Below are 15,776 nucleotides of genomic sequence, written 5' to 3' on the forward strand. Positions count from 1 at the left end.
TTTACAGAGGAATCGGCTCTATATTTTAATAATTACTTTTTGCATGAGGTTGTCAAACTCACTTCCGCTCCATGGCAATTGGAATTAATAAATTATTTATTTTTCCAAAATTCTTTTTTGGTCCGAAGCAAAGATACATAAGGTGCTTGAAATATAAGCAAGCAAGGGGCATCTCTGCCTGACTGCCATAGTTTATTTAACCATGTGTAGGTGGTAGTTGACAAACAGAATAAAATGGTCATGGGGAAGCAGTGGTCACCTTGAAGTTCGAACTCTCATTGATGATGGATCTGAAAAGAAACGGCTCTAGTTGGGAGATAGGAAAGAAAAAGTGTGAGGGGGGAGGCCGTTGACTTAGCTTGGGAGTTAATACCTGAGTCAGAAGCTTTAGCTAGAGTTGACCTTTGTTTATTCTAGATGGGTGCTAGCTTCTAGCCTTCTTCTACAATTATTCAAATAATAATATTCATGGCCCAGTTTTATTTCAGTTCGTGGGTCGAGGATGCTTTGGTTGCATCAACTATCATGGCGTTCCAAGTTCCAACATCATTCCGCAATTGCAAATGTTGAAAGGCATGTCAATCTTTAAGCACTTCAACATACCTATACATGAACATTTCAATTCTTCTGAGAATTACATTTTTGGAAGATTAATCTGCAGTCTGTCCTTCTTTTGAAAGCTACTAGGAGTTGTTGTAGTTGTAAAGTTCACGGAAGTTCATAGGAAAGCTAATGCTTTCATCACCATCGAGTAACATTTTGGAAATGATGATATTGACAGCTTCTGTTGGGTGATATGCATCCCAAAACACATACTTCGATCGATCATCACACAGAACAGAGGTGGCTGTGCTTGCATTATTATTGCCCTTGAAGCAAATAAATGGTGGGAAGTTTCCTCCACAGCACGGTTCCTCGGCATTCTCAAAACCTATCAATTACCCAAAGAAGGAGGAAAAAACGGTGTAAAAATGACCCAATTCCAAAAAAGAAAACAAAATCTTATAATAAAGAAGCTCAAGTTTTTAGTCCAACCGTAATGGCGATAACTTAGTATGATCCTCGAGAAAACATCATAGGAGTTTGCATACACAAATACAGATTCTGGTCCCAACTGTCGATTCAATTGATCTAGTGTTGAGTTCAGTCTCTGATTGTAGCCTTGGATCAATGTATTGACCTCAACTGAGCATTTTCCTCTTGGTAGTAAATTCAGCGCACGAACAAATGGTATGCATCCCAGTGGTGCAATCCCAACCACAACGAACTTTCTAGCCCCCAATTCATGTAAACGCTACAGATGATAAAGCCAAACATAACAAAAATAAAAAAAAAACTAGTCTAATATCCCAACTTGGAGAAGAAATATCACCGTGTTCTTCCAATTTATAAGTTCTTACCTTAAGCTGCGTGGTCAAGTTAAAAACCATATAATCATGGAGCGTAGAGGGAGAAACCTTGTCACCCCCAAGAAAGGGAATGGATGGTTGAACATAATTCAACATATCATTGGACCCAGTCGTTAAAGAGAATATTGCCTTCTTTAGGAATGCCTTTGTACGTTTCTCTCCCATTACATTTACCATGTAATTTCTACTTTGCTCAAAATAGTTCACCTGATTACTTAACGGAATTCTTCCTATCTATATGTAAGATTAGAGAAGAAATATCAAGTCAGTACTTTACAAACCCAAATGATTTTATAATAAAGGAAGGAAATCATTCCTCCTAATATGTATATACTTGCAAAAAGGGGGAATTACTGATCATAGCATTAGGAAATGCAGTATAAGATTCCCAGTGCAAGTATACTTACAAACAGAGATCCTGTTTTGTCTAATATGCCTGAAGCTCCAGAAGCATAATTCATTCCTCTATGAATTGCATGAGCTTGAGTATTTGGTGCTAGGTAAGGTGGGGGAAACGACACAGCTCCAAGGGTTTGACCTGATTTCTCCAGTACAGTATTAAACAAAATCAGTACTAGGACCACCGATCGATAATGATTTGAATATGTAAGTATATATGGTTTATGGGGCCACAAATCCACAATCCCAACCTCTTTTTGATGAGGGGGATTGTGGACATAGGGAACCGAACTTGATACCGTCCTTATGGCGAAAGATCATGAGATTATAAATGCAACTAGATTAATGCAAGCCCATTAAAAACCTTGACACTCTTTCTTAGAACAGAAAATATGTCATTAAACTGATATTGTGAAAGCTAGCTGGATACATCACACATAGACAGACATATATATGAGTAGTACTTTTCATGATCACTTGAATAATGACATGATGGCATGCATGTAGCGAAGGTTAATTGCATTTTCTAGCTGGAGTATGAAACATCAAGGCATGATTTGCATATATAATATTATTCTCCCTTTCTTTCGTTTAATTCTCACCCCCCGGGCCTGCATGCTGACCTGGGAATAGGATCATCATCAATATCTTAATTTGTTTTAATTTTTTTTTAGAATATTAATTTGATTTAATTGAAACAGACAATACGTACAATCAGTGCAATACATTAATTTTGTCATTATGTTCTGCCTCATGACCTAGCTCGACAATAATAGCTTCTAAAAGTACAGCTTTAATTAGCATTAATTCCTCTTCATAATATTTCACCAAAACTATACGTCATAGATCATCGATCATAAATACATGGCACAAAATTTTAATTAAATGTATAGAATCAATAGAACAAAGGTCACTTTACTATAAGGTTATATATTATCAGTCACCGTGAGAAACATTTTAATTTGTTATTATATATAAGTACTATAGCTCTGGCAAGAACAATAGTACTAGTCTTCCCGCTGAGATTTTTCTTACATATTTTTTTACTTCTAGAATAAATAAATATTTTTTAATGATATTGTGAACTTTTTTATTTTTTAAAAATATTTAAAAGTATTAAAATATATGAAAAGAAAAGAAAAAAAAAACATAAAATACACTAACGGAACCCTAGTGGTAGCTCTAGTGTTACTCCTGATCTAGCAATATTATGTCTTCCTTAACCAGGGATTTATTAAATTAGCCTAGTATATATTACTTCAAACATTTAAAGAGTAGCATTACCGATAATGTCGGGTATGGTTCGACCATTGGTGAATCTTCCGGTGGGCCGCCCACCGGAAGGCTTGAAGTCGATGCCATAAGGTGGCGAATTTGCCTTTGAGAGGGTGAAAAGGTAGTCATTGTTCCCAGCATCCACGAGGGAGTCTCCAAACACGAATGAAGTAAAAGAAAGACTAGGCAAAACATGAAAGGAAGTAAGAACAAAGCTAGTGAATATGAAACGCTTTGAAAACCTAAAGATATCCATTGTTTTGGAAGCCCCATGATTGTAGTAGTCTTTACACAGTTAAATAAAATCGGATATTGGATGGCTGAGATCGAGGACGTAAGAATTATGACATAGTACTGCATGTTGAGATCAGAAGCACAATCCGCATGGCCCTGTAAAAGCAGGTAAGAACGAGTCTCCTTGGGAGACTAGGTCTATAACATTAACAGATGACACATGATCTTCACAACGTACGTACGTATGTTTAATGTCTGGAATTGATCATCTTCATGCATGGTCATGCAATTCGTGGAATGACTAAAATGCCCATGAATAATCTCCATCATTTATTAGCTAGGTGGGTTCCTAGCTACCAGCAAGACGAAAAAAAAAAAAAAGGTATGTTACGTCTGCTGGTGAACAAGGGGAATAAATAATATATAGGCCGGTGCCGATCGAACTTGATAATTACCATGTGCGCGCTTGGATTGTCAATTTCATAGGACAAAGTTTGCGTCTGGGCATCATCATGTGCAGATTTACAGGGCCCCATTAGTAGATGTTAGACTGCATGTCTCATATTTCTGGATGATTTACACAATTGGTCAGGTTATGGTTAGAAAAAGTAAAGACAAGGGAACATATATAAACGATTGCCAAAATGAACAAAGGATGATTATTAGCAACTACCGTATTAATTATCGAGTTTATTTTGTGTAAGAGGGGAACTAAGAGGATACTCATGATCATCATGTCATGACATCGTTAAATTAATGTTATCATGTGGCACTGCCACATCATGACATTAACACATTTAGCAGAATCATAAATAGTACGTACGTAGTACGCAGTTAAGATTTCCGAACATGAAATCCATCGCTTATTATAAGTAATTTATATACAGATGATCAAGATTTTCTTTAAGTTATTATTTGATTTATTATGACTAAGAGGTTAATAACCGGAAGAAAAAAACTAATCCTCGGCATAATGTCAAATTAACACTTGGCATATATATAAATTAAATTGTTGGCATGAAATTAAAAATTAACACTTGGCATATATATATATCAATGAATAATGGGTAGGGTCCGAACAAGTACTTGTTATGATTTATATATAATATATGAGAAATGACAGTTGCAGTAGTGAGTGTGCAAGTGTCGAATAATCATTTTGAAAAAAATAATATATACGGGACCCATATGAAAAAAATTAATTTTTTAATAATGAACCTCACTCTTTTTTAAAATGATTATACGGCGCTTGCACACACCACATATAATTGCTGCATGTAGCATTAATCATAATATATATATATATATATATATATTTATAGGTCATAAGTGTTTAATATCACAATCTTTATAAAGTTAATTCCTATCATGCATGCATGCATAGAATTAAGCATGTCCGACCCCTACGCTTGGACGTCGGCCCTAAAAGCATTTCAGATAAGATCAGTAAGGGCGCCGGACATGATGCAATATCGATGATTCTTAACATTAATATAATATTTTAGGACGGTGGCCGCATGCATGGCGAAGGGTACCGCGTTGCTGGCTATCTATCTATCTATGGAGATGGAAGACATGTGACTAATTAAGACGGCCTACAATAGGGGTATAGACATTTATTTCGTTTTAAGTAAAAGAAAAAAGATTAATTACATATTCAGTCCCCAACTTGTACTATTTTTTTTAATAATAATAATAAAAAAAAACTATTTCTGTGGCTAGATCATGAGTAAGAGCATTAGCATTGAATTTATTAAATTTATCTTTAAATTTTGATGAAAAGTATATATTTTTTATATATCTAAAACTTCCTTATTCATAATTTCACATTAAATTAGCTATTAAATTCATCAAAATAATAATATAATATTATTTTTTTAATAATAATATTTTTTTTTCATATTTTATAATTACACTAATTATATGTTAATTAATAATTTAATTTAATTCTTACATTATTATTACAAGATAGTTAGAGATTAAACGTGAATAAAAATGATCATTGGAGATTAAAAGTGAATAAAAAATAAATTTAATGAGTGAACAGTACCTCTTCAAATTTGAAGAAACTTATAAATTTACTGTAGCTCAAAGTTTTACATTTATTTTTTTGACTAATCCAATACAACTCTCTTTTAATGAAATTCATCATATTTTATATTTGACTAAACTTTTGATAAAGCTAATACCAATGCTCCCACTCATCATCAGAGGGTTAATTTGCTCGAGTGACCTCGATCGCTAATTAGGTGTGGTTAAAATGAGGGTGCTTCTAGAATCAATTTCTTTTGGGGTGGTTCCCCACCCATGACAATCGTTGGACGAATTAGAACCGCTACTCTCCAGTCAATCCTAGAGTGGTGCAAGGGAGACATGATCTTCTGCCATCCCTCCCTAGTCGAGAATGGTAATTTATTTTTTTATTTTTGAATTATTTGGATGTTTTAGTTTTTATCTTTTAATGAGAATTGATAATTTTCATTATTCTTTAAGAGTAATACTATTCATCACCACAATTATCATTATCCTCTCATCATTTTATGATATGGCATTAAATTATTAAATATTATTTATTATATTTCATTTCTGAACCTATTATTTAATGTCACATCATAAAATGATGAAAAAATGATAAGAAAATGAATGATAACCTTCTAATGTGAAAATATATAAGACATGATCATCACTGTAACGGTAAAAACTCAAGATTGATTGATCATCGGTTAACGCAATAAATTAATATATATAACTCCAAGACCTCGATCGGTCGATCGGTCAATGACGCCAACCTAGTGGATAAGAAAATAAAGCGACGAATTAGCTAATTTGTGATGAGCAAGAAAGTGGTCCATTTATTTTCTCTGAATTTGGGTTTAAGAGGCAGAGAAGAAACATTTCTGTCTTTGTTATATAAACAATCTTTTTCTATTGGAACACGTATGATATAGAAAAAGGAAAAAAGTGTACACTAGGGATAAATATTTGCTGAGGAAAAATTGTTTCTTCATCTGGGGGTTCAACTACCACCTAACCTTTTTCCTTGACCTGCAAACCATGTTAAATGAAACAATGAATTCATACATCTGTATCTCAGTGTTTGTCCACACCCCAGCTCCCTCACTCACTCGGGAGAAGGAAAAAAAAAAAAAAAAAAACCTTCTCTTTCTCTCTCTCTAAGTTTTAAGAGACACTCCCATACGCTTCCAGTACATTGAACATCATTTCGGAGGAGTCAAGAAGATTGGGAATGGGGGGGAGCCAACTGTAACCCATTAACACAATATCAAAAGAACCCGAGCCATATTCTTCGCTTAATTGGCTCTGATCATCTTCTTGGTAGCATAGGATCATTTGCTTGTCAAGAGGAGAGATCAATAGAGAAGAGTGAGCTATTTACACATGAGCCTGTCGATACTTCAGATGACACTTTTTGAACATATCAAGCCAAGGAGTACCTTCGCATTTTCATTGTGATTCTCTCTCTCTCTCTCTCTCTGGGGCGTGTATTCCACTATTGAGTGAAGTTGATCGTCTTGTTATCAAATAATGGCTGTCATGGGCAAAACCAAATCGGTTTTAACATTAACTGGCAGGGTTATAAACGAGGCAGTGAGCTTCATTGTCTTCTCTTTGCTAGACCTTTTTGATTTCCTTCTTTGTTATGTTTACAAGTTAGCTGATTTCTTCATGGAAGCCGAATGGAAGCCTTGTTACTGCTCGTCCGGCAAAGAAGCCATCACTAGCAGCGGAAAAATCTTGGTATCCGAACAAGGCAAATCTAAGATCGTTTGCCTCAGTTCCAGCAAGCTACAACTCGAGGAGATATCAGACACCCTCTATACGCGTCCTTCTCTGGTGTCCGAGGTCTCGAACTTGACCGTCACCGAGCTTAAAAGGCTCAAGGTCACGGACAGGACCATCAATGTACAGTCTTGTGAAAAGATCAAGAACGGAACGGTGCGCTCAACATTCACGGTTAACTCCACCATTGTTGAAATGCTCCAAGGAAAGATTGGAAAGCAGCAATTACATCCGATCCCGAGGTGGTCCGACTGTGATTGTAAACTTTGCATTTCTTGGACCTCTTCTTGCAAAGAAACTCTGTTTGTTCGAGCCGAAGGACCCAAAGGTAATAGCCAAAACAAAGGTAATAGCCAAAACACCATAAAACTATAATTAACATGGACTTGGACCTTCATTGATATTCATTTTTTTAAAATTAATTCACATTAGATTTGGTCTGGACCGTCTGGTATTTATGCTGTATTTATGATGTCAGATAAAGCACGAGAAGATGTGTTGTTCATTCATGGCTTCATTTCATCTTCAGCATTTTGGACCGAAACGCTTTTTCCAAATTTCTCAAGCGCTGCTAAATCGACATATCGCTTGTTTGCCATTGATCTGCTTGGGTTTGGAAGAAGTCCAAAGCCAACCGACTCTCTTTACACGCTAAGGGAGCACTTGGACATGATAGAACAGTCCGTGCTGGAACCATACAAAATCAAGTCTTTGCACATTGTGGCTCATTCTTTAGGTTGCATCTTGGCTCTTGCACTCGCTGTTAAGCACCCTGGCTGTGTGAAATCCTTAACCCTACTTGCACCAGTAAGTAATTCCCTTAATTGTTAAATTATCTTTATTAACTTCCCCCGGATGTAAATCAAGCCACTACAACAAATTTGACATGAAATGGCAGCCATATTACCCGGTGCCAAAGGGAACACAAGCTACACAATACGTGATGAGAAGGGTAGCTCCGAGGCGTGTGTGGCCGCTGATTTCGTTTGGAGCGTCGCTTGCATGCTGGTACGAGCACATTTCCAGGACAATTTGCCTGCTCATTTGCAAGAACCACCGATTGTGGGAATTTCTCACCAAACTCGTCACTAGAAACAGGTAATTATTGATCATCAACTCCATCCATCTAGCTACCACCTAATTAAGACTGTCGAAGCACCCAACTTTGCATTACATTCAATAATCATCCCATTTACACATGCACCTTTTCATCTGCATCATGTTTTAGGTTCCCTATAAATACTGCATATTTAAAAATTCCAATCAGCGTACCAACTTAATCAATAATCACCAACCTCATCCAACCCTTTTTTTTCTTTTCCTTCTTAATTTATGTTTTGTTTTTTTCCCCTTTGGTAATTCAGACTTGAAAGTGACGTGCAAGTTGAACACTACCACCGTTTAATGAGATTGTTTAAAAAAATAGGAGACTAGAAGGTTGTCATATATCCTTTGTGCTAGATACCGATCCATATATATTTATACAGGTGGCGTTTTCGGAAAGAAAAATACTAAATATACTTAAAAGAAATTTACAAAAAACTTATCTACATGTCAATTTTTGATATGCTGAAAATTATAAAATTTAAAATTTAAAATTTAAATTAACAAAATTAACAAAATAAATTTTATAAATAAAATTATAAGTAAAAATATAAATACATATGACACTTGACACTTGATCTAAGAGTATTTGAAAAGATAATTGATTAGTCTGTAAATCAGAAATTAAAAAGAAAGGAAAAAAATAAATGTTTCAAACGAGCGAAAGTGAATAAAAGAAAATTATGGGAGAAGCAAGGAAATGGTCCACCCTGATCAGTTAAGAGTCGTTGATCAATCTGGTGGGGGGACAGGTCCATATTTAAGGGGTTCCTGTGCATGAACGCAAGAGTCATACATGGGTACATTGATGGGGTGGGTCGTATCCTGTGCACTGGAAACAAGTGTCGCATTGATATTGACGGGGTTGTTTCCAGTCCATGGTTCAGTCGATCGGTGACTGACCATACAGCGAGCGATACTCCCAAATTAATTGACACATCAAAATCAAATAAATTGTAGTCCTCACACGCCCCTTTTTTTAATAAAATTAGGTTGTCGTCCTTTTTTTTTTTGTTAGACACGTTTTTTTTAGATGGGTTACTCGAAACAAAATTTGTCTCAAATACTTGTTTGAACTCGAAAAATCTCAAGTGAGAGATCAGAAATAGAAACATGAATTAAGACTACTTGTACAAATATTTTGAACAACATTAAATGAGTAATAAATACAGTAAGACTTGCTTTGATGTTTATCACTATCTCAAATTCAGATAAAAGAATTTTCCGAGTACTCTTGATCACTTTACTCAATTCATAATATACATGAACAAAATCTTACTCCAACCAAAAGTACTGCAACGCATACAGCTAGCCAGCGTCTTGCTTCTATTCTAAAAATAGGAAAAAATAAGAAATATGATGCATGCAACATGCAGTACTAGGACAGCAACATGCGTTTAGGGAGCTAGCAGTAATATTTCCCAATATTAATTTCTTCCCCGCTATTTTGGGCAGCTTAGTCAAATGCTGCACAGACTAAATTAAGTCACGTACCACGTGCAAACAATCGATGGGTACAGATATTGAAATACTACTGATTGGCTTTACATTTAATGTGTGTGCATGGTTGGTTGGCTATCAATTTAATTCATTCCAAGACTTTTTTGAAAGAGACATCTACATATCTACAATATTAATTGCCGGCCATAAGCATATTTACATTTAAGCTTAAATGAATTAATTCCTCTTTTATTCTGAATTCTTTTGCACACAGGATTAGGACATTCTTGCTTGAAGGTTTCTTCCTGCATACCCACAACGCTGCATGGCATACCCTACACAACATCATCTGCGGCACCGCCAGCAAACTTGACGCGTACATGGACGCAGTCCGAGACCACCTAAAGTGCGATGTTGCCGTGTTCCATGGCCAAGACGATGAACTTATCCCTGTTGAATGCAGCCACAATGTGAAAGCAAGAATACCTCGTGCCCGTGTCAAAGTGATCGAGAAGAAGGATCATATTACGATCGTTGTAGGAAGACAAAAGTCCTTTGCTAGAGAACTAGAGGAAATATGGAGAAACTCAAGTCGTAATTAAGATTTAAGACTTGAGACCTTCATTTTATATATAATTTACTACTTAATTAATTTCCTTTTCGGCTTTACGTCACCACATATAAAATTTCCATCCAAATCCCAGTGAAAAGTGGATTATAATATAAATAATATATATATATAGCCCGAGGTTATTTACTCCTAATCCTTCAACTTTGAAGTCTGATCAGTTACGGCATATGAAATTATTACCAATTTCTAATATTTGAGGTGTGAAATAATTACGACTATATATCGATGTTAATTTGATAAGTTTAATAAATCGATGTCGAGTTGAAACTTCTGTCTTACAATTTAGCGCATTTTCCTTTTGGTTTATTGTTCGCTACAATAGGGTATGCCTTTTGCATGGGAAAAATTCGTTGATGATTATCATTTTTTCGATATGTTGGGTTTGTGGCACCTAATTTATTGTTGTAGCAGTCCGATCTGACAATAATTCATTACAATTTTTGAGTGAATTTTCAAATAGGTTTGTGCTATGGAGTGTAGGCTTGGAGGCCCAAGCCCGTTCACACGACATGAGGTGGCTCGAGCGAAGCTCAAGCAGACAGTTTGATCGAGTCTCGCTCGAGCAAACATCGGACAAAAAGTTTGCTCATAGTGTGCTTAACACTCTACTCAATCGACTATCATAAAAAATTAAAAATTAAGGCTTCCGCTGTGTAACCCTATAAATATGTTCATTATGAATAGTGTGAGCACCTTAACAATAAAATTTCGTTCCAAAGTATATTTTGTGATTTTTCGGCATAATAAAATCATTTGCAACTCTATGGACGTAAACACGTTGCTGAATCACGTAAATAATTTTTACCATGTGATTGATTGTTTTTTTGTTCTTTTTGTTTACTTTTGCTTTTTGCTTATTGTTTTCACAACATGATCTCGCTTCGTTGATCGATTGTAGAAAAAGTCACGTGGCCAAAACAAAATCCCAATGAGAATTATTTCTATGAATAATGATAGCCTTATCACTCTTCTACAACCCTTCTATTATTCTTTTTAATTTTTTTTAATTTTTTAAAATTTTCTTTTACTTAATGATTAATAAAGTAACTATTAGTGAAATTGTATATTTTTTAAGCTTTTTCTTAATGATTAAAGATATTAAAAAAATAAAAATAAATAAATACACTAAAAATAATAAAATGGTGGTAAAAGGATTGTAATTCTATGATCATTACCATATTTCTATCGCTAATTGCCGCTATTTGCAACTATTTCAATCCGTTGCCTTTTTAATATATATATATATATATATCACTACAAGAGATTGTGTTTTTTTAAACAAAAAATTTTGTCTCAAAAAACACAATTTTCGTCTCAAATTTGTCTCATAAAGACCGTCTCAAAAAGTTTAATTTTGTCTCAAAAACTCATTTTTAGAGACGAAATTGAGATGATCCAATCAAAACCGTTCGAACGGAAAATTTTTTTTTAGACGAACTGATTTCATCTCAATATATTGTTCGAATGAAATATTTCTCTGTCCGAACCGAAATGTCCATTCGAACAATATGAAATATTCATTCGAACTAATATCCATATTTGATCCTGTTCGAATGAACGGAGTGTTCGAACAAATTTTATGCATTTGAACTAATAAATGTTTCAAATAATATGTGTTTGGGGTGTATGGATTTCGATTCCGAAACCCACCCATTTTTGTGTATTCCGTAGAAATAACATCAAAATAATCGGTAGAAATGATTGGGCTTCACTCCTTAATCATTTCTACCGATTAAAACAAAGGATAACATCTAAATAGGAAGTTTTTCAGTTCGAGTCTGAGTCGACTCAATCATGGCTGTTTGGCTTCTTCACATTCGAACTAACTCTAGTCCGTTCGAATGCTTAGTTGCCAAACAGTATTATTTCTGTTCGAACAAAATAAATTCATTTGAATGAACAAAGATTTTGGGTTCGAATGAACAGAACAGTCCATTCGAATAGATTTGACTAGTTCGAACGAATTATTTCAATTCATTTCAATATACTATAATTCTTCAATAATTTAATTTAAATATTATGGTTAATTATATTCTTACTTTCCTTATGGTTAAACAATATATCAATGGCATTCAGTGGAAGAAAACTTGCGAGAGATTAGCCCAGCCAAAGTAGAGGAGCAGCTCATGCTCAAGAGACGAGGCCTATACTTGTCGAGTGTCTAGCCATTTTATCTGACTTCTCCGATCTTTCATGGGAGGGACGGAACATACAGTCCATCTTCATCAAGCAGAGATGGATACCGATCTGTGAGCATCCGGGGATTGCATATCCAGAGATGATTGGTGAGTTCTACCCTGCCATGGGAGAACTTAGCGTTGATGCTCTGTTCTACATCCTATCGGTCCGGGCACTGAGTATTAATTTATCTCTCCGCATTAAAGTAGAGGAACAGCTCATGCTCATGAGACGAGGCCTATACTTGTTGAGCGTCCAGCCATTTTATCTGACTTCTCCGATCTTTCATGGGAGGGACGGAATATACAGTCCATCTTCATCAAGCAGAGATGAATACCGATCTGTGAGCAGCCGGGGATTGCATATCCAGAGATGATCGATGAGTTCTACCCTGCCATGGGAGAACATAGCGTTGATGCTCTGTTCTACATCCTATCGGTCCGGAGAGTGAGTATTAATTTATCTCTCCGCATTATTGCTGAGTTCCTTGAAATCTCGTGCGTGGCCAACGCATATCCTGTAGTGGCTACACGGGGACCAGCAACTGCACCATCTAATTCGGACACACCGGCCGCATCTTTCACGCTAGCCGCGAATGTAGATTCGGATGCTAGTTCGGATGGTAGTGAGGATAAGGATCTATATGATGATGGTCTCATAGACGATCAGGTGCGTCAGCTAGTGCGAGACCCATCGGCTCCTCCATATGATGGGAGCAAAGTGATCCGACAGGCCGATTGTATAGCATTTTTTAGAATGCTTAATTTGATTGTTGGCTATAACATCGATCTGAAAAAATGAAAGACTGATTTCATGATCGATCAAGCCAGATTTTTATTGCGGATAACACGGGGGGATCCTATTGATCCGACATTGTATTTATTCCTCCGCATTCGATTGGAGTCACGATTTTTCAGTAGAGGTAGTCTACCATTTGCATTGCTAATATCTAACATCCTACTCCGATTGGGGGTTACAGTGTCGGCCACTGAGAGGAGGTTGCCACAGATGGGGGCCCGTAACAAGATCACATTCAACAAGAGTAAGGGGCACTTGCGGAAGACTGCACCAGAATAACCTAGTGATCCTCTCACAGATCCAGCTTCTAATAGTGCTGCTGCTGTTGAGAGATAGCCTCCTAGGGCTACTTTGGATCAGATACGAGCTCTGTTTGTGGAGTTCGTTGAGCCCATTATGGAGAAGTTTAGGGATCTGGAATGATCTATTAAAATGTTGCAAGACGATGTTAATATAGTAAGGACCCAATGATTGTTTTAGTTATTATTTTACTTTTTATGTTGTATTAAACATTATATATTTGATATATAATTAATGTATGATTTTTATTTTTCGTGTTTACCAATTTGTTTATTTTTTTCATTTTACTTGCTATTCATGATAATATAAAAAATGATATTATCTTTTAAAGTTATATTTATATAAATTTAACATAAAAGAAATCACTATAAAGTTTTGAAGTTAATTACATAAAATTAATTTATGAATTTATAAATATTTTAACTCATTGCAAATCATAATATATAATATATACACATTTTTATATTTTGAAAATGATAACAAATTAATGAAAAAAATATTTATTACTTTAATGGAAAAAAATATATGCACAAATCCATACTCATAAAAAAATTAATTGAAAAAAATTCCGTTCGAACAAATAAATTTAAGTTCGAACGGTTATTAACGTACTCTGACAAATTGGAAAATCGTTGGTAGAAATCATCACCATTTACATCCACTCCAATGTCATCATTAATTATTTCTAGCGAAATTATACAAAATATATTTGTTTAAACCAAAATATATTGTTTTAAATTGGTTTCTAAGTTATGACGTTGTTGTCTTCAAGTAATTTCAATGCCAATTCGTGATGGTTGACGAACAGTTGAGACAATAAATCGCGGTTAGAATTACTCTGGAAAGTGATCATTGCTTAGTGTTGGTTAATTAATCTCTTGGTCTGAAATTTTCTCTGCTCTAAGATTTCTAATGCAAGCCATTTGGAGATTGTTGAATGGTTTTCAAGAGATTAAATTAGTTTCACATATTTTTATTTTATACATCGGGGGAGGGGGGTCTGATTCATGATCTCCATTTTAGAATGTTGGTCCTGCGCCATCAGGCCACAGGCACTTAGCTAAAGTTTCACATGTTAACAGATAGGGGAATGTAGCTACTCAACAGCTTGGCTAAGCATGCTTGGAATGTGTTAGACACTAAAATGTGGTGGAATTATATACCATCTTTTATTTCTCAAGCTATCTGGTTTCATAAGAAGAACATTTTGGTAAGGTTTTATTAATGATATTGATGTTTCTTATAAATAAATAAATAAATCGCAGTTAGGTTAAATAGTTGATGTACTGGCAGCCACCTCGTCGCAGATTATTAACAACGATGCTACATGATCGATGAATAATAAAATTTTCTTTGCCCCCACTATGTGATAAATTTCTATATCAATAAACGCCTTTGTTGATTACTCGATCGATCGAGCATATATATATATTTATATATATACATATACATGAGTCCATGACGTATAGAAGTGATCATGAGAAGACATCAATTAATCTTGATCTGCCTCCAAGTAATTAGAAGCTATCATGTGGAACCATTAATTTATCCCTTTTTAAAAAAATAAAATGGGTATATATATATATATATATGTATGTATGTATAGTTATTTATCAGGAAATTGTATGATCGGACAGTTTTAGGGGTGGGCAGCAGGGCCCCGCACCCCGCTGGCCCGCCCCGTTCGCCTCGCCCCCACCCATGCGGGCGGGGGTTTCGGCCCGATTAAGCGGGGTGCAGGGGCCCCTGCCTGCACCTCAGGGAAGCTGTGGAGGCAGGGGGCAAAGCCCCACCCCGCTTAAGATATATATATATATATATATATATATAATTAAAATGATATAAATATATACAAAAAAAAAAACAAATAAGTAAAGTGAAACGGCGCCGTTTTGTCATGGACAAAATGGTGCCGTTTCACTTAGGGACTTGGTAAGAGCCTCAACTAAAAGGGAAATGGCACCGTTTCCCTTTTAATTAAGGTTCCCCCCCCCCCTCCCTGCGTCTGTTTCCCTTCACATTTCTCGAACTCTCCTCTCTCACTCACCACTCTCACTCTCTCTGAGTCTCTCGCGTGCGCTCTCTCACAGTCACTCTCTATGAGTCAGTCTCGCAGTGCTAGTCTCTCTCTCTCTCATTCGAATCTCCGTCTCGTACGAGTCCACGACTGCACGAGCAGCACCACCGCTGCCACTTCTCTGTCTCCG

At 35.8% G+C, this 15,776-nt stretch overlaps 2 protein-coding genes across 5 annotated transcripts; one reads left to right on the top strand and one right to left on the bottom strand.

Moving 5' to 3' along the window:
• Positions 1-489: 489 nt before the first annotated feature.
• Positions 490-3,339, bottom strand: LOC108986121 (GDSL esterase/lipase At5g41890). The gene is made up of 5 exons (XM_018958644.2): positions 3,093-3,339; positions 1,817-1,947; positions 1,401-1,643; positions 1,036-1,294; positions 490-931 (listed from the first exon to the last, which is right to left on the bottom strand). Exons 1-5 carry the CDS (start codon positions 3,337-3,339, stop codon positions 684-686), a joined length of 1,128 nt encoding a protein of 375 aa, XP_018814189.1. The 3' UTR covers positions 490-683.
• Positions 3,340-6,404: 3,065 nt separating this feature from the next.
• LOC108986118 (probable lysophospholipase BODYGUARD 3) lies at positions 6,405-10,331 on the top strand. Of its 4 annotated transcripts, none has more exons than XM_018958638.2 (4): positions 6,405-7,464; positions 7,597-7,925; positions 8,017-8,216; positions 9,937-10,331. In XM_018958638.2, the coding sequence occupies exons 1-4, from the start codon at positions 6,864-6,866 to the stop codon at positions 10,262-10,264; spliced, it is 1,458 nt and encodes a 485-aa protein (XP_018814183.1). In that variant the 5' UTR covers positions 6,405-6,863; the 3' UTR covers positions 10,265-10,331. The 4 variants fall into 4 exon arrangements, with proteins under 4 accessions (XP_018814183.1, XP_018814185.1, XP_018814184.1 ...); XM_018958640.2 differs by having other exon boundaries at positions 6,472-7,464; positions 7,648-7,925; XM_018958639.2 differs by having other exon boundaries at positions 6,472-7,446.
• The last annotated feature ends 5,445 nt before the right edge of the window (positions 10,332-15,776 follow it).

Source organism: Juglans regia, chromosome 2 (genome assembly GCF_001411555.2).
Source record: "Juglans regia cultivar Chandler chromosome 2, Walnut 2.0, whole genome shotgun sequence".
NCBI classification, from domain to species: domain Eukaryota; kingdom Viridiplantae; phylum Streptophyta; class Magnoliopsida; order Fagales; family Juglandaceae; genus Juglans; species Juglans regia.